The 22,592-nt window shown below is 42.4% G+C and overlaps 1 protein-coding gene across 6 annotated transcripts in view; it reads right to left on the bottom strand.

Annotated features, from left to right (window-relative positions):
* The window catches only part of LOC125446543 (butyrophilin subfamily 2 member A2-like), a 37,406-nt gene extending 15,194 nt beyond the window's left edge, over positions 1-22,212 (bottom strand). The window contains exons 1-8 of one of the 6 annotated variants that reach the window (XR_007246422.2): positions 21,609-22,212; positions 20,998-21,104; positions 17,042-17,404; positions 12,542-12,904; positions 11,769-11,888; positions 11,029-11,055; positions 4,731-4,757; positions 3,393-3,472 (exon numbers count right to left, since the gene is read on the bottom strand). Coding sequence is in view for 5 of the 6 variants with exons in the window: in XM_048520188.2 (XP_048376145.1) it covers positions 4,747-4,757; positions 11,029-11,055; positions 11,769-11,888; positions 12,542-12,904; positions 17,042-17,404; positions 20,998-21,028 (915 nt within the window). In the remaining variant the exon portion in view is untranslated. Of the gene's footprint in view, positions 1-2,590; positions 3,473-4,730; positions 4,758-11,028; positions 11,056-11,768; positions 11,889-12,541; positions 12,905-17,041; positions 17,405-20,345; positions 21,105-21,608 lie in introns of those variants that run through there. The other 5 variants (XM_048520188.2, XM_048520190.2, XM_048520191.2 and 2 more) reach the window with 5 other exon arrangements.
* Positions 22,213-22,592: the final 380 nt, after the last annotated feature.

The following is a 22,592-nucleotide window of genomic DNA, read 5'->3' as shown; positions in this document are numbered from 1 at the left end:
GAGACTGAGATGTTAGCGGGGAACAGCTTGGGGTCAGTGGCCATAATCTATTAGTGATGAAAAAGAATAGACTGGATCTAAAAATTAAAGATCTAATTTGGAGGAAAGCCAATTTTGATGGTATTAGGCAAGAACATTCAAAAGTTGATTGGGAGTGATAATGGTACAGCTGGAAAAGAGAAGCCTTCAAAAATAAAATCATGAGAGTCCAGAGACGGTATGTTCCTGTTAGGGTGAAGTGCACAGCTGGTATCTGTAGGGAATGCTGGATGACAACAGAAATTGAGGTTCTGGTCAAAAAAAAGGAAGCATATGTCAGGTATAGACAGCAGGGATCGAGTGATTCTCTACAAGAGTTTCAAGGAAGTAGGAGTGACCTTAAGAGGGAAACCAGAAGGGCAAAAAGGGGACATCAGATAGTTTTGGGAAATCGGGTTAAGGAGAATCCAAAGGGATTCTACAAAATAACATTAGGGACGAAAGGGTAACCAAGGTCAGAAGTCATATCTCACCATGCTATAGTCCAACAGGTTTATTTGAAATCACAAGCTTTTGAAGTGCTGCCCCTGCATCTGACGAAGGGGCAGTGCTTTGAAAACTTGTGATTTCAAATAAACGTTTTGGACTACAACCTGGTGTCATGTGATTTCTGACCTAGTCCAACACAGTGCCTCCACAAAGGGTAACTAGGGAGAGAATGCAGTCCCTTAAAGATCAGCAAGGCCGCCTATGTGTGGAACCACAGGAGATGGGGGAGAAACTAAACAAGTATTGCATCAATGAAGGAAGTGGAAAAAAGAGAACTTGGACAAATAAATAGTAACATTTTGAAAAATGTCTATATCACAGAGCAGGAGACGCTGGATGTCTTAAAACACAAAGGTGGATAAATCCCCAGGTACCAATCAGGTGTATCCGAGAAAGCTGCGGGAAGCTAGAGAAGTGAATGCTGGTCCTCATGCTGAGATATTTCTATCAGCAATAGCCACAGATGTGGTGCTAATACACTGGAGGTTGGCTGACGTGGTGCTACTATTTAAGAACGGTGGTAAGGAAAAGCCAGGGAATTATAGACTGGTGAGCATGACTTCAGAGGTGGGTAGGTTGTTGGAGGTAATCCTGAGGGACAGGATTTACATGTATTTGGAAAGGCAAGACTGATTAGGAAAAGTCAACATGTCTGTGTGTGTGTGGGAAATCGTGCCTCACTAACTTGAGGTTTTTGAAGAAGTAACAGAGGAATGATGAAAACAGAATGATGGATATGATTTACATGGACTTCAGCAAGGTGTTCGACAAGGTTCCTCATAGTGGTATAGTTAGCAAGGTTAGATCACACAGAGAGTCAGCTCTTTGGATATGGAAGTGGTTTGAAGGTAGAAGACAGAGGGTGGTGGTGGAGGGTTGCTTTTCAGACTGGAGGCCTGTGACCAGTAGTATATTCTATTCCTTGGAGCATACCACTGGTCACAGGCCTCCAGTCTGAAAAGCAACCCTCCACCACCACCCTCTATCTTCTACCTTCAAACCACTTCCATACCAGTGGTATGCTACAAGGAATGGTGCTGGGTCCACTGCATTTTGTTATTTACAGAAATGATTTGGATGTGAACATAGGAGGTATAGTTAGTAAGTTTCCAGATGACACCAAAATTGGATGTGTAGTAGACAGCAAAGAAGGTTACCTCAGTACAAAGAGATCATGATCCGGTGGGCTAATAGGCTGATGAGCCATGGTCAGTGGTTAGCACTGTTGCCTCACAGCACCGGGAACCCGGGTTCAATTCCAGCCTCAGGCGACAGTCTGTGTGGAGTTTGCACATTCTCCCTGTGTCTGTGAATATTTCCGCTGGGTAATCCAGTTTTCTCCCATAGTCCAAATGTATGCAGATTAGGTGGATTGGCCATGCTAAATTTCCCTGTAGTGTCCAGGGATGGGTAGTTGAGATGGATTAGCCATGCAAAATGCAGGGATGGGTGGGGTGGGGGGGAAGCGGGAATGAGTCTGTGTGGGATGCTCTCTGGTGAGTTGGTGTGGACTTGTTGGGCATCTGGCCTGTTCCCACACTGTAGGGATTCTTTGAGTGGCAGATGAAGTTTAATTTAGTTAAATATGAGGTGCTGTATTTTGGAAAGGCATATCAGGGCAGGATTTAAGCTTACACAGCTTCCTTGGTTTTCAAAGACTTAGACAATACAGAGGAGGCTCATTGAATCTGCACCGTCGACACCACATTAAATCGACACTCGTCCCACTTTCCAGCACTAGCCTTACTGCCCTGAATGGTATGACATTAAGTGTCCATCCAAGTGGTTCTTAAAGGTTGTGAGGTTACTCACTTCAGCTGTCTTCCCAGGCAGTAAATTCCAAGCCCTCGCCACCCTCAGAGTGAAAATAAATTTCATCAAATCTTCTCTAAATCTCCTCCTTTAAGTGTGCTTCTTGTTTAGTTATGATGTTAGCTGAAGTTATGACTATGCAAGTCAGATCCCAGACTGAATCCATAGATTCTGATTTCGTTTCTATGAGGTGGTTTCTCACTGCATAATCACGTAATGTTGCAGATTTTATTTCAACAATATAACAAGTTTATTAAGCAAAATAAATGGAAGTATATAATCATGCTATTAAATATTCCAGAACTTTTAACAGTTTAAAGTATAATTCCATAACACTCCTTTACAAATTACCAACAAGACATCTTTTGTATGGTACTCACCCCAGAGTGGGGAAATAAAATGCTTTGTAACATTGCGATAAGCTTAAGATGACTGTGACTTTAATTTCTCGATCACCAAAGAATAAACGTACTCAGTTTCAAAAAACTTCTTCAGGATTTTATACCAATGTTGTTTGAGGCCTTTACTAATTCTTTGCAAAAGTGATGGGTTTTTCTGACAATTAACAATTGTTTGACTCTTATTTTAGACTATTTTTGTTCAATTCAGATTCTACCATTTGCCATGGTGCAATTTGAACCAGGTCTCTGGAACATTACCTGGGGTCTCTGGATTACTAATCTAGCAATAATACCATTAAGTATTGCCTTATGTTGTACAATAAGGGGAGTCACTATTTGAATGTATGGCTCCTGATGTTTAAAACGCAGATGAGGTGATTTTTTTTTTCTTGAGTGGTAAGTCTTTGGAACTCTCTTCCTGAAAAGCTAATGGAAACAGAGTCCCTGAAAATTTAAGTTAAAGATAGAATCTTGGTTGGTGGTAGTGGGGTGAAAGATTATCAGCAGTAGGCAGGAATGTGGATTTCAGGTTACAATCAGATCAGCCATGCAAGCTCGTGGGGCCGAAAGAATGAATGAACACTCTTGTTCATGTTGCCTGACCAAATACATAGAGAAGAACCCCTCTAGGTTATCGGGGACGTTTGATACCTCTCCATGTTTCACACACTGTCTAATTGGAGACATCATCAGATTCACATTGGCTGTTTCAGGGTCCATATTCACAGCAGCTGTGAAGAAAAAAGAGAAATAGGAGCTGAAATAGAACATACAAACCCTAATACATCATTCAGTACAATCCTTCTTAATTTCTTTCAATTCTACAGTCCCACACTATTGTCAAATCTGTTAATTTCCAATGTACCAAATAGACATTTTTATTGATTTATGTCTTGAATATACAAATGACCCTAGCACCCAGTGCTGTTTAAGGTAAAGAATTCTGAAGATTAATAATTCTCAGTGAGAAAATATCTTCTCATCTTAATTTTAAAATATTCAACACTGACTCAAAAGTATGATCTGTAGTTCAAGAGTCACCAGCCAGGGAGAAACAGCCTCAGAGATAGTAGGAGCTGCAGAATCTGAGATAACAAGGTGTAGAGCTGGATGAACACAACAGGCCAAGCAGCATCAGAGGAGCAGGAAAGCTGACATTTCAGGCCTAGATCTGAAGAAGGGTTTAGGCCGGAAACATCAGCCTTCCTGCTCCTCTGATGCTGCTTGGCCTGCTGTGTTCATCCAGCTCTACACCTTGTTATCTGAGAAACAGCCTCTCAGTGTTTACTCTATCAAGCCCTCCCAGGAATGTAGTAGTAAGGTTAGTTCTTATTCTTCTGAACTCACGACAGGATAGGTCAATCTACTCAATCTTTCAATCAATGTGATAAGGCAGGAGCTCAGGATTAAAAGGAGTATAGGCCAGGAAGCTGCACCTTGTAAAACCCTCTAAATCAGTGGGCTGGGAGTTTGTGTTCCACACAAGAGACTTCAGCACAAAAGTCTAACCTGACCTTCTCTGTGTAGTATTGAGAGAATGCTGGAATATCAATGCGAGGCATTAGCACCAAATCTCTTTTCTACTTCATCTCCTGCTCATTCACCATTAACCAGAATTTCCAAACACTGATTGGTTTGTCTCCTTCGCTCTTTTTGGGAACTTGTGATCTCAAAATTTGTCAAATATCAGAAGCTACATCACTGCTTTAATCATGGAGCTCGTTGGAACATTTTGAGGGTGTCAACAATGCTCTATAATGGTGCTGTTACTGGACACACAACCCACAGGAATTGAGTTCAAGTTCCATCAGCGCATCTGAAATCACTCTTTTAAAAAAAAGTTGGGATGTAAATATTTGCTGACCATAATCAAAAGTGACCACAAAGCTATCAACTTGTATATATAATATACATATAGATGCACACACAATGTTCCTGGTTAGAGAAGTCCTGCATGAGATAAACAGTCTGCTGTATTAAGAATCTTACCTGTACAGTTCTCAAATCACTTCAATTCTGCAAAAAAAAACAAAATATTAATAATGCTTAAAACAAATGGGGAAATGGTCAAAGTACATTGTGATTTATAGTACCAGAGGCTGGACCACAGTGATTCAGAGGGGCCTTGACAAGATCTTAAAGATAATAGAGTCATGGAGCTGTACAGCATGGAAGCAAACCCTTCGGTCCAACTCATCTATGCCGACCGGATATCCTAAATTAATCTTGTTCCAGTTGCCAGCATTTGGCCCATATCCCTCTAAACTATTCCTATTCATATACCCATCCTAGATACCCTCTAAATGCTGTAATTGTACCAGCCTCCACCAGTTCCATTGGCAACTCATGCCATGTACACACCATGCTCTGTGTGAAAAAGTTACCCTTTATATCTCTCAAATCTTTCCCCTCTCACCTTAAACCTTAAAACTATGCCCTCTAATTTTGGACCCACCCACCCCAGGGAAAATACCTTGTCTATTTTACCTAGCCATTCTCCTCATGATTTTATTTATCTCTATAAGGTCTCCTTCAGCCTCCGATACACCAGGGAAAATAGCCTCAGCCTATTTAGCGTCTCCCTTTAGCTCAAGCCTTCCAACCTGGAAACATTCTTGGTAAATCTTTTTCTGAACCCTTTCAAGTTTCACAACATCCTTTGTATAGCAGGGAAACCAGATTGAATGCGGTATTCCAGAAGTGGGCTAACTAATGTCCTGTTCAGCTGCAACATGACCTCCCAACTCCTGTATTCAATGCACTGACCAATAAAGACAAACATACCAAACACCTTCTTCACTATCCTGCCTACATGGGACTCCATTTTCAAGCTGCATTCCAAGGTCTCTTTGTTCAGCAACACTCTCCAGGACATTACCATTTAGCGTGCAAATCCTGCCCCAACTTGCCTTTCCAAAATGCAGCATCTCACATTTATCAAAACTAAACTCCATCTGCCACTCCTCAGCCCATTGGCCTATCTGTTCAAGATCCTGTTGTACACTATGGTAACATTCTTCACGGTCCACTACACCTCAAAATTTTGGTATTACCTCCAAACTAGCTAACTCTACCTCCTATGTTCATATCCAAATCATTCAGTTAAATGACAAAAATCAGTGCACCCAGCACCAATCCTTGTGGTACTCCACTGATCACAGTTCTCCAGTCTGAAAAGCAACCCGCCGACTTGTAAACAAAAAGTGTAAACAGAAAAAAACCTTCCCCCTCCCATCACCGTCCCCATCTCATACTCCCAGGACAGGAACGACCCCAGATGAAACACAGAGCAAAGCCCACTCTGCTCTTCGGAAACAGAAAATAAAGCTGCCATGACTTTGTTAAACAAAAATAAAGATGCTATTATTCTGGGGAGAAACAAAAATTGATAAACAAGCAAAAATGGCTCGACCTTGACTCTGTCCCCAGCAACATCTTTTGGGCAGGAACCACAGGGGAGCAAAATAAAAGTACTCTTAAGCAAAGCAAAGAAAACAAATAATTAAACAAACAAATAACCAAATGAAGTAACTAACTCCCCTCTGCTTTGTCTCCGTCAGACTCTCTTGGGACAGGGACAACAATGTTTTAAAATCAAGAGGAAGTTTTCCTGTTCATTTTAGCTAAAGATAAAATTTCTGTCAGACCACTCCTCATCAAGCATGTCTAAGACAGAGACAGTACGGGGCTAAAATAGAAGCCCCTTGGCTTTTTCAAAGGGTTCAAGATTGGAAGAGAGGGAAAATAAGCTGTCTTTCTGGGGCACCAAAACGAAAACTTATACTACTCAGACAATTTACTAAACCAGAATATCATTATCCAGGCTGATGATGCAGTCCAGCTCCATGGCACCCAATGGTTTCAACAAGCCTGGACAGTGCCGCTTAACAAAGCATGCTCTCTGTCTAGACATAACTGCAGATGAGGGGCAGACAGTCAGGAATAATGAACACCTCTTGCCTGCTGCCTGGACCTGCTGATGGTCATCTTGGCTGGGAAATGCAACCCTCCACCTCTGTTGTCTACCTGTGAACTAGTTCGGTATCCACATGGCTAGTTCTCCCTGTATTTTGTGTGATCTAACCTTGCTAACCAGTCTACCATGAGGCATCTTGTTGAAGATGCTTTGTTGAGTGCCTTGCTGAAGTCATAGAACATAGAACAATACAGCGCAGAACAGGCCCTTCGGATCTTGATGTTTCACTGACCTGTGAACTAATCTCAGCCCATCCCCCTACACGATCCCATCATCATCCATATTCTTAACCAAGGACTGTTTAAATGCCCCTAATGTGACTGAGTTAACTATATTGGCAAGCAGGGCATTCCACGCCATTATCACTCTCTGAGTAAAGAACCTGCCTCTGACACCTGTCTTAAATCTATCACCCCTCAATTTGCAGCTATGCCCCCTCGTACAAGCCAAAATCAACATCCTAGGAAAAAGCCTCACTGTCCACCCTATCTAATCCTCTAATCATCTTGAATGTCTCTATTAAATCCCCTCTTAGCCTTCTTCTCTCCAATGAGAACAGACCCGAGTCCCTCAGCCTTTCTTCATACGGTCTTCGTTCCAAACCAGGCAACATCCTGTTAAATCTCCTCTGCACCTTTTCCAATGCTTCCACATCCTTCCTGTAATGGGGCGACCAGAACTGTACGCAATATTCCAAGTGAGGCTGCACTAGTATTTTGTACAGTTGCAGCATGACATCATGGCTCCAGAACTCAATCCCTCTACCAATAAAACCTAACACACCGTATGCCTTCTTAACGGCACTATCAACCTGGGTGGCAACTTTCAGGGATCTATGTACATGGACACCAAGATCCCTCTGCACATCCACACTACCAAGAATCTTTCCATTGACCCAGTATTCTGCCTTCCTATTATTCTTCCCAAAGTGAATCACCTCCCATTTATCTGCATTGAACTCCATTTGCCACCTTTCTGCCCAATTCTGCAGTTTATCCAAGTCTCCCTGCAACCTGCAACATTCTTCCACACTGTCCACCACTCCACCGACTTTAGTGTCATCTGCAAACTTACTAACCCATCCGCCTATGCCTGCGTCCAAGTCATTTATAAAAATGACAAACAGCAGTGGTCCCAAAACAGATCTTTGAGGCACACTACTGTTAACTGGATTCCAGGCTGAATATTTTCCATTAATCACCACTTGTTGCCTTCTTACAGAAAGCCAGTTTCTAATCCAAACTGCTAAATTTCCCTCAATCCCATGCCTCTGCATTTTCTCCAATAGCCTACCATGTGGAACCTTATCAAAGGCTTTACTGAAGTCCATATACACCACGTCAACTGCCCTACCCTCATCGACATGCTTGGTCACCTTCTTAAAAAACTCAATGAGTTTGGTGAGACACGACCTGCCCTTGACAAATCCATGTTGACTATCTCCAATCAAATTGTTGCTTGCTACATGATTATAAATCCTATCTCTTACAATCCTTTCTAAAATTTTTCCTACAACAGACATAAGTCCATATAGCTCACATCCCCCTCTCTGCCCTCATCAATCCTCTTTGAGATTTTTGAAGAAGTAACAATCAAGTTAGTGAGACATGACTTCCCACACACATATCCGTGTTAACTATCTCTAATCAGTCTTGACTTTCCATATACATGTAAATCCTGTCCCTTGGGATTCCTTCCAACACCTTGCCCACCACGGATGTCAGGCTCACCGGCTGTAGTTCCTTGGCTTTTCTTTACCACCTTTCTTAAATAGTGGTATCATGTTAGCCAACCTCCAGTCTTCTGGACCTCACTGGTGGCTATCAATGATATAAATGTGTCAACAAGGGGAGTTCTCATGAAGGTTTCATTTTTAGTGTTCTTATGAGGATTTAAGTTTAGATGGGCTGTGAACAAATAGATCAATTCCAAAGTTCTTAGAAATCGGGATTGGTTTTTAAAAAGTCACTGAAATTTTTTGAGCATTGTAACATTTATTCTCAAGGCACTTCTGGTAGGTCACATGTCTTGTGATTTCTGCTCATTCGCTGCAGACTATCAGGTCTCAGTTTTTGACTTGGATATTCTTTTGGTGTCATTAAAAAGAGACTATTGGAGAATAGGAACTTCCAGGTTCAGCTCTCCAATTTATTAAAAAAATCCTTGTTGTGAGTCAACTGTGAAAGCTGATTCTGTCACTCCGCGAGAGGCTAAAGACTCCTTAGTACTGTTTCCTGACGAAACTGTCTCCTCCAAGGCCCCAGAGAAAACTGTATGTAATTAAAAACTAAACTGTATGTGGTAGAGCACCAAACTTTGACAGCCATCTGTTCAATCTATATCTTATCCGTTTTGCCTTCAAGAACTTTGGCCACAAGAAGTTTTTATTAAAGTAAATGTATGCAGAGAAATCAGTTTGCAGAGAAATCTCCTCCAACCTTGGCCATAACTGTGCTAAGGCTTGTGTCCCAAGAGACAGGCTGACAAGCAGTATAACTGCTATACAATTCTCAAACGCTGGACAGATCAAATGAGGTTACTAAAGGCAATGCTTTGACCTGCTGGTACTAGAGATGTGACTCAGATCAAATCACACACTTTACACCATGATGCTTCTGTGCTTTATTTGTACACACAAATACATAGCACTAGAACTAATATCCAACACACACATTTGTGGCACTTCTGGGATTAACTACAGGTGCATATTTAAAAAGTGGATTGATCTTCCCAACCTCTCATATTTTGATCGATACTGTTCTGGTTCAACATCAATAAAAAGCCCAAATACTGACAAGTGAGTATCCTTTCAGTGTGCCTTTACACTGGAGAATATACCTACTACATCGTTAGGATCTAAAATCTCTAAATGGAAATAGAGACGTGGAGGAGAATGAATTAACTCATGCAACATATTTGACATTACTACTAGACCTGCATGCCAGACGTTTTCTTGATGAACAAAGACAGTTTTTTTTTGTTAATGGTAGCAAAAACTAATTGCTAATATAAAAAAAAATCTTGTTTGGGTGTGACATCGTGTTCTCAGGGCACCATTTCTGACCAACATTGCAAAACTGCTGTATCAGCAACTCCCTTTCCATTTTTCTTTGCCAACAGTCACAGCATAATTGAAGGCTGTGGCCAGTAGTGACTCCATGAAGTGAGGGTCTGAAGTTTCTCACTGAACTCTACCACTACCTTAATACTTAAGGACATGTGGGGGGGAAGGGGTGGTAGTGAAAATTGCAGAGGCAATGTCTATAATCATACAGTTTTCCCATTCATGCTAGAGGTTCGGAGAATTTCAAATATTACATACATTTTCAAAGAAATGTTATTAACTTCAGCTCAGGAACTGCAGACAAGATATTTTAACTTCAACAGGGATATGTCTGAGCACATTTATTTGGGAAAAGATTAATGCTTACTTAGAAACTGGAGATTAATCTGTGGAACCGGTATAGATTAGTTAAGCATTTGTTTCCATTAGCCATTCTGGAATCATCTTCCCTCCATATAACTAACCCAGTTTCTATTTGTATGGAAGATCAAGGGAATGTAGATGGAGCAGATTCTGTCGTGAGGTCCTGAATTTTAAAAGCAGTTTTGACATCCAGGCACAAATGACAAACTCATGATTATTAACAAGGCCATGAGGAATTGTCGTGTGATCAATTCATTCACTGAATCTAGAGTTTATTAGAAAGTCACGTCACACTCTAATTTCTGCTGAAGCTGTAGGATCAATGCTCAGGCAGCCATCTGAAAGAGCAGATGTGATTGTATGCTGAGTGAAGCCACATTTTTATTGACAATCAGTGTAAAGTCTGTGATGTTCTGCAGGTGATAATTATTCAGAAACAGTAACAGCAAAATGTTTCAATGGTGGTGGACCAATAAACTCAAAACGTGATGAAAAGGCACGAAGCGGTTTTTGTTGAGCCAGCAATCGTCAAGAGGAGCTTTACCTGAATGTGCACTCTTTTGAACCACTGATGCCTTGACTGAAAAACAGCCCCCAAGCCAGGCACTGACTGAAAAACAGCCCCCAAGCCAGGCGCTGACTGAAAAACAGCCCCCAAGCCAGGCACTGACTGAGAAACAGCCCCCAAGCCAGGCACTGACTGAGGAAGAGGTCCCAGACCCAGCACACTGAGAAACAGCTCACCCCAGCCTGAGCACAGGTTGAGAAACAGCACCCTGCTCCCCTGTCCCCAGTCTGAGCATAAACTGAGAAAACAGCCACAGTGAGCCTGCCTTTAATCAAGTTGACCAACAACAAATGAAAATTTTGGCAAAATCACTTACCAACATTTTTTCTTTGTCTTTGGGATGCTGTAATAGACAGAAGAAATGCTGATTACAGACTGATTTACATTTCATAATATCAACATTATCTTTATCTCTTATCCTTTATTGCCCTCTGCCTTCTGCACTGATCTCTGCTTGATCTCAGTCTCCAATACCCAGTCTCACTTGTTCTGTATAACTGACAGCATCTGGTAGAAGCAATGACTGAGAAACAGCTCCCAGCCTGAGTACTGACTGAGAAACATCGGATTATTGAGTTATAGAGTCATACAGCATGGAAACAGACCTTTTGGTGCAACTTGTCCACCCCTCAACCTCCTATGCTCCAGTGAAAGAGGATCCAGCCTAGTTAACCTCTCCTTACAGAGGGGAAGCGGATGGAAGGGGAGCAAGCGGGCGAAGGAGGTGGGAGGGAGAGGAGGAGGAGGAGGGAAGAGTATTGAGGGGCCAGAGTGGAGGGAAGTGATGGTGGAAGGAGGAGGAGAAGAACAGGGAAGAGAAGGGGGTGGGAGGAGCGGTTGATGAGGGAGGAGGACGGAATAAGAAAAATGGGTAGGAGGGAGGAGTAGGAGAGGCAAAGGTGGTGAGAAGGGATAGAAGGTGAGAGGGAGGATTTAGAGGAGAAGAGGTGAAAATGGAAGGGGACGAAGGGAATAAGAAGGGGCATCTAGTCCCAGTCAGTGTACCCAAACTGCTCCCGCCCCAGCCCGTTCTCTTTCAGTGATTTAATTTATCACCTCTTTTCATTGCCTTTATACGTAACGCAAGGAACACACAGCTCGTTAAGGCTAACAAAGCAAGCATGGTTATGATGATCCAGAATGGCGACGTCAGTTTACACTCTTGGAAGAAGGCATCTGTACAGTGAGAGAGAGAGAGAAGGAAGAAAGAGAAAACCAGTCAGATGCCTGAGAACAAGATCAATCAAACCCACTGTCACACCCTTTGTCTGGGTTAGATCATCTCCTCCATCCACCATCACACCCCATCCCTCCATCACTGCCTCTCTCACATCTGCCACCTCCTTCATTGGCTGTTCCTCTGTTACAGCCTGCCACTCAATATCGAAGACACCATTGAATTACGTAGATTCCATAGAATCCCCACTGTGTGGAACAGGCCAGTCAGCCCAACAAATCCACACAAGTCTTCAAAAAACATCCCACCCAGACCAAAGCCCGTACTCTTTCACTGTAATCCTACATTTCCCATGGCTAATGCACCTAATTTACACATTGCTAAACACGGTGGGCACTATAGCATGGCCAATCCACATAACTTGCACATCTTTGGACTGTGGAAGGAAAATGAGCACCCAGCAGAAACCCATGCAGACGCAGGAAAAATGTGCAAATTCCACACTGACTGGTGCCTGAGGGTGGACCATCAACACGAGATGCCTGCTGTTGTTGGATGGCAGCTGATCAGCCTGTATTGGTCAATTATCACCCGTTGTGGCCTATTGGGTCACAAGGAGCCTGTTTCAATCAGTGTTTCCTTGGGATTTTACCTTCCTCTACAATCAGGTTCAAGCCTTGTCCCCCAGTTTGCTGTGTATCTGTGAAGATCTTCTCCCACTGTGACAGACCTGTGATCTGGATGTGAGCCTCCTGTCTCTCCTTCAGCATCACGTTGTTAATGATACAAGTGTATTTGTTGGTGGACTGCTTGGAGATCTTGATGAAGCTGCTGACCGTGAGCAGTTCCTGAGCATCTGGCTGGTATGTGATTTGCTGCTGGGCTGTCACGTTCTCTCCATCTCCATTCAACCACAAGATGGGTGGCTGTGGGTACCACCCTTCTGACATGCAGCCCAGTGTGATGCCATTGTGCACATAAACCTCCATCTTGATCCAGGGCTGGGGGCCTGTACCTGCAATCACAGAGATATCAGGAATGGGAGTAGGCTGCAAAGCCTATCATAGCCTCCCTGTGCCACTTGGTCAGATCTCAGTTCATCTTAATTTTAGCGAGCAATTCTGTATTCATGCTTAAGGAAATTAGCACTGTATGGGAGTCAGAGAGAAGAGGGGAATCTTTTGTTCAATCTGGTTTTTTGCCAGGCTATGAGTTTGTGTCCAAGTCACATTGGTTGAGCAGAAGGTAAAGACGAAGACAATTTCCTGGCTTAGTCTACAGTATAGTACTGTCATATTAAATACTATTGTACACAGTGATTAACAATATACCAGTCTCCTGCATCTCCTTCAAGACCCTGTTTACCTCAGGGTTTTGAAGAATTACTTCTGTGCATGTAAAAGATACTTCAGACAACCCTGTGCCGCCAACAGACCCAAAAACTGAAACTAACACTATTGTGTTGGTTAAGGAGGGGACACAAAGAAATAGAATTCAAACTCAAATATTGTTCAACTTTGTAAAGACTACCTTGTTTTGTTATTTTTAATTGTGGCCTTAAATGAGAAAAGTATTGTTAAATGGCATAGTAGTAGTAATAAAAGCAGTAGCCAAAGATGATTATGTATTTTTTATGACAATTTTTCCATTGTGTCTGGTGACAAGAGCAATGGCTAAACAAAATCCATCACCAGCAATCATAGTAACACCTCAAGCAAGTTTTAGGATAGCTGAAACACTTACTCTTTAAAAAAAAGAGTAATTCAGAAGAAGTGCTTGACATGTCTTTGCTAACTGAGGCTCAGGAAGCAGATCTAAAGCTACAAAAATTAGCACAGCCAGCTCACACTGAAGCTGAGATTGAAGAGGTTGCATCATATATCATCATGACGACATCTTCATGGACCTGCAGATGAAGAGTGGACTGTTGTCCATCAAAGAGTGGTACCACCCAGATATTGTAAGCAGATTGTGATAATATGTGAGGTTCCCACGGTACGTTGAAGAATAAAACATGGGAATTGATATACAGGTCTTTGAGATGGCCATGATTTCATTAAAATGTAGTAAAGCTCTGTAACATGTCATATATGTCAACGTACTATGATAACATCTGATGTCAAGCCAGCACCCTTATTACCACAGATTCCCCAAATGAACCTATTGGATTTTGCTCATTTGAATCAATTTATGTTTATAAGATTAAGACATCTGTTAAAATTGATTAGGTAGATTATTGAATAATAAGAGGCAATTTTTTAATGTTAGGTTATGGGTCGATTCTTTTTAGAATGACTCAGAAATAGGAAGGGTAGCACAGGAACATTTAGAAGTTTTGAAGGTAAACATGAGAGAGTGGGCGGATGAACATTCAATAAATAGAATGTTTCAAGTGGGAGATGAAGTATTGGTATTGTTATCTTCATAAAGCAAACCCCTGAAAGCAAAACTGAGTGGTCCATATAACGTAGTTATGAGGGTTAATAAAGTTATTCTCATTATATATGAATGATCTGGATGCAGGAACTGAGGGCATTGTTGCTCGGTTTGAAGATGACACAAGGGTAGGTGGAGGGACAGGTAGTGTTGAGGAAACGGGAGGCTGTAAAAGGATTTAGACAGGCTAGAACAGTAGGCAAAGAAATAGCAAATGAAACATAAATATGGGAAACTGATGTTATGCATTTTGATAGGAAGATTAAGATAAAGAAGAAGAAGCAGTACAGTACAGGAATGGACCCTTTGTTGCACTGACACATGCCTCTCGAAAAGAAAAATGTTTTGCTGCTATGTGGCCTATATCCCTCTATTCCCTACCTATTCATGTAACTGTCAAGATATATGTTGCTATTGTATTCACCTTGATCACTTCCTCCAACACGATATTCCAGGCACTCACAACTCTTTGTGTTTCTCAGATTCCCTTTTAACATAGCCTTTTTTGCTTTAATCCTCTTGTAATTGGCATTTCTACTCTGCAAATTAAAAGGGCTCTGATTATCCATTCTATCCAGGCTGCTCAAAATTTTGCTATCAGGTCACCCCTCATCCTTCCACGTCCAGGTGAAAACAAACCAAATTTGTCTAATCTATCCTGATAGCTAATACCATCCAAACCAGGCAACATCCTGGTAAACCATTTCTGAAGCCTTTCCAAATCCTCCACAACTGTTAGTGGTGCGGCAACTAGAACTGTACGCAATATTCCAACTGTCCTAAGTATAATATGATGTGCCAGTTTTTATATTCTATGCCTGGCCGATGCAAACAGTGCCTTCTCGCTCACCTTATCCATCTGTATTGCCACTTTCAGGAAACCGTGGATCTGTGTGCCAAAATCTCTCTATGTGTTGATACTACTAAGCATTTTGCCATTTACAGGTTACTTACCTGCTGCATTAGATCTCCAAAGATGCAGCACCTCACATTTGTCTGGATTAAACTCCATCTGCCATTTCTCTGACCAAGTCTCCAACCTATATCTATCCTGCTGCACCCTTTGGCAATGCTCCTCACTATCTGCTGCTATCTCTCCTTCCCCTCTCCCCCTCCCCCACCAAGACATCATCCCCTGCCACTGCACCTAACCTGATTGTTCCCACACTCTCTGACCAATCCTATACATTGCATTACTTATCTTGCCACCCCTGAACCCTGGTACTGTACCCATTTGACACACTACTTACCTCATTTTCTAACCCATCCCCAGTTGGTATCCTACTTACCAGGTACTCATAGCCCCTTTTCAGCTAACACCCTACTTACCTGGCATCCTATTATCATGGCACCCTATTCTTCACTCATCTGGCAATCAGGCATCCTATCCCTGACAGGCTACTCCTTCCCAAGTTAGTCCTCTTCCTAGCCAGCGTTCTACTTACCGATATCACTTACCCATTTAGCACCCTGCTCTCCCAGAATCCTGATATCACACTTACCGTATACATTATAGTTTGACAGCAACAATTAAAATGGCTATCTAGACCTTTAAATGTCAGAACATTGTGAAAGGGGAATGTGATTTACCTTCCTCTATTTAATGACTGAACCATCAGAGTGGGAGAATGGCTCTGTCTTTCTGAGGAAGCCCAAATGGAATTTCCTCTCAGAAATGCAGATACCTTCTTTTGCTGACGAGGAATGATTCTGTTTTAGAGATAGTAGGAACTGCAGATGCTGAATCTGAGATAACAAGATGTAGACCCTTCTTCGGGTCTAGGCCCGAACCGTCAGCCTTTCTGCTCCTCTGATGCTGCTTGGCCTGCTGTGTTCCACTGGGACTGATTCTGTCCCTACTCAGTATGACATCCTTAATGATTGACTCCAGCATTTTCCACACCACTGACGTCAGGCTAACTGGCCTACAGTTCCCCACTTTGTCTTCCTCCTTTTTAAAGAGTGAAGCTACCTTAGCTACCCTCCAGTCCATTGCTACTCTTCCAGAGTGTACAGAATGCTGGAAAATGATCACCAATGCATCCGTTGTTTCTAGGACCACTTCCTGAAGTACTCTGGGATGCAGAGCATCCAGTATAAGGATGACCCCTTTTCAAAACAAAGAGGGAATTTGATTCAACCAGTCATTGGTCAATGGATTGTCCATATTTTGATACCAAGAGACCAAAAAGTACCAAAAACTTTAAAAAAATTCCACAGGTTCCATAGTGTGGGAATCAAGGAAGCTGATCCAGAGATAGGAGCCAGAGTAAGCCATTTGACCCTCACGCCTGTTCCAATATTCCATGGAATTCTCAACCTCAGAGCGTGGGTGCAAACAGTCATTGAATGTTCAACTCAGGCCAATGTTTTAAGGAAATAAAGGGAAGTTCAATTGCATGCAACAGCAGACCAGGCTTGAGGAGGTAAGTGGTCTTCTTTCTTTTGTGCTTATGTAGAAAGGCCCAAAGATTCACAACACTGAGTGAAATATCTTTTCATCTTAATGTTTGATGATCAACCCCTTTCTCCTTAGCCAGCCTGCCTCTTTCCCCTCTCCTCTCCCAACTGTGTGAGATTCCTCAGCCAATGAAATTCAACCTTTCCTCATCAATGTGTAATAATTTGGGTTCTGTCACAGTCAATGTTTCTCCATCATCTCATTAAATTTGTCATCAAGGAAGTCAAGAATCGTGTTTCCAAAGTGATCACTGACCTGTCACATCCAGGGTCACTTTGATATTGTTGTGCTTGTCATTGGACGCCACGAAGCACTTGTACTGTCCCCTGTCAGAGACCCTGACATCCTTGAGCCTGAGCGAAAGATTCCCCTGTGCCATTTCATTGAAAAACATCTCAGTCCGCCCTCTGTAGGCTGAAGGCTGAAATGTTAGGTCGTCCGTTCTATTTTTGTACACGTGGACAGGCAAGTTGTAGCCATACTCCATGTTAATCCAGCGGACTTCCATATTCTCTGGGGTTGCAGCCGTGACCAGCACGCAATCCAGGACCACGTCGCCCCCAACAAGCCCCACGATGGGGTCAAATGGGCCTGTCACCTGTAAATTTGCTGCTGTTTCTGGAACAACCAGCAAAGAGAAAGAGAGCTAGAGAATCAGATCCATCAATCTTCACAAGGGCCATGAATAAGAAGAGAGAAAGAGGGAGGCAGACAGACAGAGAGAATGTTAGAAAGACAAAATGACAAAAAGGGAGATACAGGGAGAGGACGAGGTGGAGAGGCACTAGAGAGACAGAGAGAGAACTAAGAAAATAATTGACGTTTCCCATAGTACTGACCATCTGATAGTGGAGCATTTCCTCAGTACCAACCTAGGTTACTTATTCACACCCTTAGTGTAGGATTTGCTGAGATGAATACAGCTCCACCAATACACAAGAAGCTTGACATTATCTATGACAAAGCAGCCAATGAGTTCATTACCCTATCCACCACATTAAATATTCACTGGCTCTATGAGCAGTGCACATTAGTAAGAACATGTCTCTTCTACAAGATTCAATGCAGCAACTCACCAAGATGTCTTTGACAGCTCCAAAGCCATGACCTCTACCAGCTGGAAGGACTAAGGTAACAGATATACGGGAACACCACCACCTGCAAGTTTCCCTCCAAGCCACTCATCATACTGCCTTGGAAATATATTGCCATTCCTTCAGTATTGATGGATTGTAATCCGGAACGTCCCTCTCTCATCTCAGTCTGTGTGTCCCTACATCTTGAATAGGCTCAGTCAACTCAGTTGGCTAGACAGCTGGACTAACAGCAACAGTGCAGGTTGAATTCCCATCCTGGCTGAGGTTACCATGAAGGTCCTTTCTTCTCAATCTCACCCCTCAGCTGAGCCAGAGTGAGCCTCAGGTTAAACTACCACCATTCATCTAATAGCAGCCCTCTGGCACTACGGCAACTTTACTCACATAATGCAGTGGTTCAAGAAGGCAGCTCGTCACCACCTCTTCTCGACAATTAGGGATATTAAAAATGCTGGCCTCGCGAGTGAAGTGCACATCCCAAGAATTATAAATCCTGTCTCTTAACTCAGTATTTGTTGAGCTACCACTACCACCAGATTGAAAGATAAATACTCAGATTAATTATTAACAACAAAAAAAACAAAGTTACAGGGAAAACTGAGCAGGTCTGGCAGAATCTGTGAAGGGAATAACAGAGTTAACGTTTCAGGTCTGGTGATCCTTCCTCAGAACCTTTTGGGAAGGGTCAATGGACCCAAAACGCTGACTCTGTTTTTCCTTCACAGATGCTGCCAGACCTGCTGAGCTTTTCCAGCAACTTTGTTTTTGTTCCTGATTTACAGTATCTGCAGTTCTTTTGGTTCATATTAGTTGTTACTTATGAAATTTTGTTTTCCCACCATGGAAGATCCAAACAAGAATCTGGAGCAGGAGAAACATTCCGGAAATTCAGAAATTCGGTTTCATTATATTCAGAAAATGATGAGTTGCAACTGGCTGAAATAATAATATTAGAGAGTTTACATTTCACACACACGACATATGAAGCAACTCAAGCGAGCATTCCAGTTTCAGTAATTGAAATGTACATGAATGTACATCCACATATACTGACAAATATATACAAACATGTAGATTTACATATATTTACATTACAGTCTTGTCCAAAATTTCAAGTCATATTCTTCATTGTGCTTGTACAATGATTTATAAAATGTCTACATCTTACAGAATAGCTACATTATAATTAGAAACATTTCAAAGGATGGACTGATTAACCATGGTTAACAAAAAATATTACAGGTCATATTAAACATAAAGGAAAAATCATGCAACAGTGCAAAGATAGATGACATATCAGAACATATTTTGACATTTTTTTCACCAAAATTATTTAGGAAGGTAACATTAGAGAATGAGAGAAAGCTAGCCAGAAACAAAACCAGAAAGTAAGAGCTTTGAAAATATTTAAAGGAAAGTTCACAACGTGAGTGTTGGTTCTATCGAAAGTGACTGCACAATTAAGAATGGAGAATCTGAAATTGCAAATTAATTTAACAAGTATTTTTCAAGAGTCTTCATTACAGTGGAGACAAGTGACATTCTCAAAGCAGAAACCAATGGAGAATTGGAGGGAAACACACAGTCAAGTGAGATAAGTGGTACTGAATAATTGTTGGAGGTGCAGGCTGGCAACTGCCTGATCATAATGGACTCCATCTTAGAGTACTAACAGAAGTGGCTAATGAGATAATTGTACATTAGTTTTAATTTTCAAAAGCTCCCTTGATTCAAGGATGCTGTTATTCATTTGGAAGGCAGCAAATTTAGTCAAAAAGTGAGGGAAACAAAAAGTAGTATGTTATAGCCAATTAGTCTAATATGCGTCATTGGGAAAATGTTAGACGTTATCCTTAAAGAACTTAGAGCACTTTGATAATTTCACATAAATCAGGCAGTCAACATGAATTTGTGAAAGAGAAATCGTGTTTGTCAAATCTGTTGGATGTTCTTTAAGCTAAAGATAATGTGTACTATTGATAAAAGGAAAACCAGTGGACGTACCCTCTTTAGATTTACAGGAGGCATTTGATAAGGCATTAGATCAAAGATTGTTGCAGAAAATAAAAGCTGATGGTGGAAGGGTTAGAGTATAAGCATGGATAGAAAATTGGCTGGCTAACAGGAAGCAAGTGGAGGCCTAAGTGGGTCTTTTTCATGTTGGCAAGGTGAAGAAATAGTTAGGATAGGATTACAGAATGGTTATGATGGAGGAGTAGGTGTCCTTTCGTTCCTTTCTTCCAAGTGTGTTAATCTATCTTCCCCTGAAATACATCAAGACCATTCAATAAATTCCATATTCTCACCACTCTCTGGCTGAGGATCTTTCTGCTGAATTTCCCATTGGATTTATTAGTGACTGTCTTATATTTGTAAATCGACATTATCCATAAAAGTGATAACATCTCTGCTCCAGCGACCCTGTCAAATCTCATAACACTGTGTCTATTTAAAACACTCACATTTACATGGCACCTTTGATGACATCCCAAAGCACTTTACAGACAGTCTATGAAGTATTTCTGAAGTTTAATCAATGTTGCAATGTAGGAAAAACAGCAATATGCACAGCAAGCTCCCAGAAACACAGATGTGAATAGATCGTCTAAATGTTGTACCGCTGAATGAGGGATTAATATTGACCAAGGCACATGCAGGTACTGCGTTTTAGGTCTTACAAATCATGGCAGGACATACGCAGTTTACGGTAAGGCCCTGGGGAGTGCTTTCCAACAGAAAGAGTTACGTACTTCCTTGAAAGCCACATCACAGGGGGAGAGGTGGTGAACGCAGTGTTTGGAATGCTTGCCTTCATCAGTCACAGCGCTGAGTACAGGAGCTGGGATTTCATGTTACAGCTGTGCTCACATTGCTGAGGCCACATTTTGATTACTGCGTACAATTCTTCTCACCCTGCACTAGGAAGGATGGTATTGAACTGAAAGACATTTGGACAGGTACACGGACAGGAAAGGTTTAGAGGGATGTGGGCCAAATGCAGAGAAACGGGACGCGTTCATTTCAGGAAACCGTGTCAGCATGGAGTTGGGCCGAAGGATCTGTTCCGCGCTGCATGTCTCTGACCGAGAGTAACTCCCCTGCTCTTCAAAATACTTGCGGGTTTGGATTGAAGTCTCATTGGCATTCCCTCAGGACTGCGCTGGAGTATCGGCCAGTGTTCTTAAGGTGATGTCCTGGATGAGACTTGAGGCCACGACCTCCTGATGTAAGACAGAGAGTAAAAATACGTGGTTCAAGCTGGCACTGGGCCAGTGACCTGCCTTCTCGAACCTGTTCAATATTCCCGATAACCTGCTCCTTTTATAACCTGGAGGGAGCTGGGCGGGTAGGATTTGGACGGGTATGGGAGTCTCACGCACATTAGAAGTCTTTATTTTCCAAGATGCATTCACTGTTGTAAATTGGGGATTTGCTGTAAAGCGAAACCTAGGACCATCCCAGCCATGGAACGGGAATTCGTTTGGAGCTGGGAACACTCAGGTTACCATTTACCATCCCTGTCCCCGGGACACACACTCCCCTTCACCCAGGGCCTGTGACCCTTCATCCTCCCACAGTCCGGGCCAGGCCTCTGCTCGGTTCCGGGACTGAGGCCCCCTTTACCCCTTGGTACTGAGTGTGAGATCCAAGAGGTAACCATCGAGAGGGAGATCGGAGTCAATTACATTAAAACAGGCAGGAGCTGAAATTACACCCAAACTCACCAAGTGAAATCCCTTCCAAAAAATCGGAAAGGATAACAAAATGGAGATGTGATCGGAGCCTTTCGGTTTCTGTTTGATGTCAGCTCCGCTTCTCCAATCAATAAACAACTGAGCGGAAAGTTTTAGGGCGTCAACCTCAAACTGCGGAAGGACACGATTAACCGAAAGAAGCTTTACGCGAGCCGTTTATTCAGTTCATCTCTCCAGCCCCTGCTCTCCGGCTCATTTACATCATGTTCACTATGTTACAGTGAAGTGTATTGACGTTCAGGGTACATGCTAACGAAAGGACGCAGGTTCAGTTTGTTCCTGCTTTCCAACTGCAGTCCTGTCGGTTCCAGCACTTCATGAACCATTCCAAATGTTTCAATGCGGAGAGGCGTTTCTACCTCAAGCAGTGAGTTAAAGGTTCCTCCCCACAACTCCAGATCCCATGGGTTTCCTGCACATTTTATATACCTAACCATTGTTTTATACAGGTCCAGCATAACCCCATTGCCCTTAAATACTATGCATCAACTAATAAAGGTGATGTGGTGGCGCCACTGTTGGACTTGAGGGGACAAAGTCAGAAATTACACCACATCCGGTTTTAGCCCAGCAGGTTTATTTGAAATCGCTAACTTTAGAGTGCTGCCCCTTCATCAGGTGAAGTGGAAGCCGAATAAAGGCAAGGAAATATGTACCGCCTTAGAAATTTTATTCCCCTGTCCTAGACTGGTGGAACATTGATAATGGGAACTGCAGATGCTGGAGAATCCAAGATAACAAAGTGTGGAGCTGGATGAACACAGCAGGCCAAGCAGCATCTCAGGAGCACAAAAGCTGACGTTTCGGGCCCAGGCACTTCATCAGAGAGGGGGATGGGGAGACGGAACCGGAATAAATAGGGAGAGAGGGAGAGGCGGATGGCGAGATGGAGAGAAAAGAAGATAGGTAGAGAGGAGAGTATAGGTGAGGAGGTAGGGAGGGGATAGGTCAGTC

Source organism: Stegostoma tigrinum, chromosome 34 (assembly GCF_030684315.1).
Source record: "Stegostoma tigrinum isolate sSteTig4 chromosome 34, sSteTig4.hap1, whole genome shotgun sequence".
Taxonomy (NCBI): Eukaryota; Metazoa; Chordata; class Chondrichthyes; order Orectolobiformes; family Stegostomatidae; genus Stegostoma; species Stegostoma tigrinum.
The sequence above is the reverse complement of the archived record's forward strand: the minus strand, read 5'-3'. Positions and strand labels throughout refer to the sequence as shown.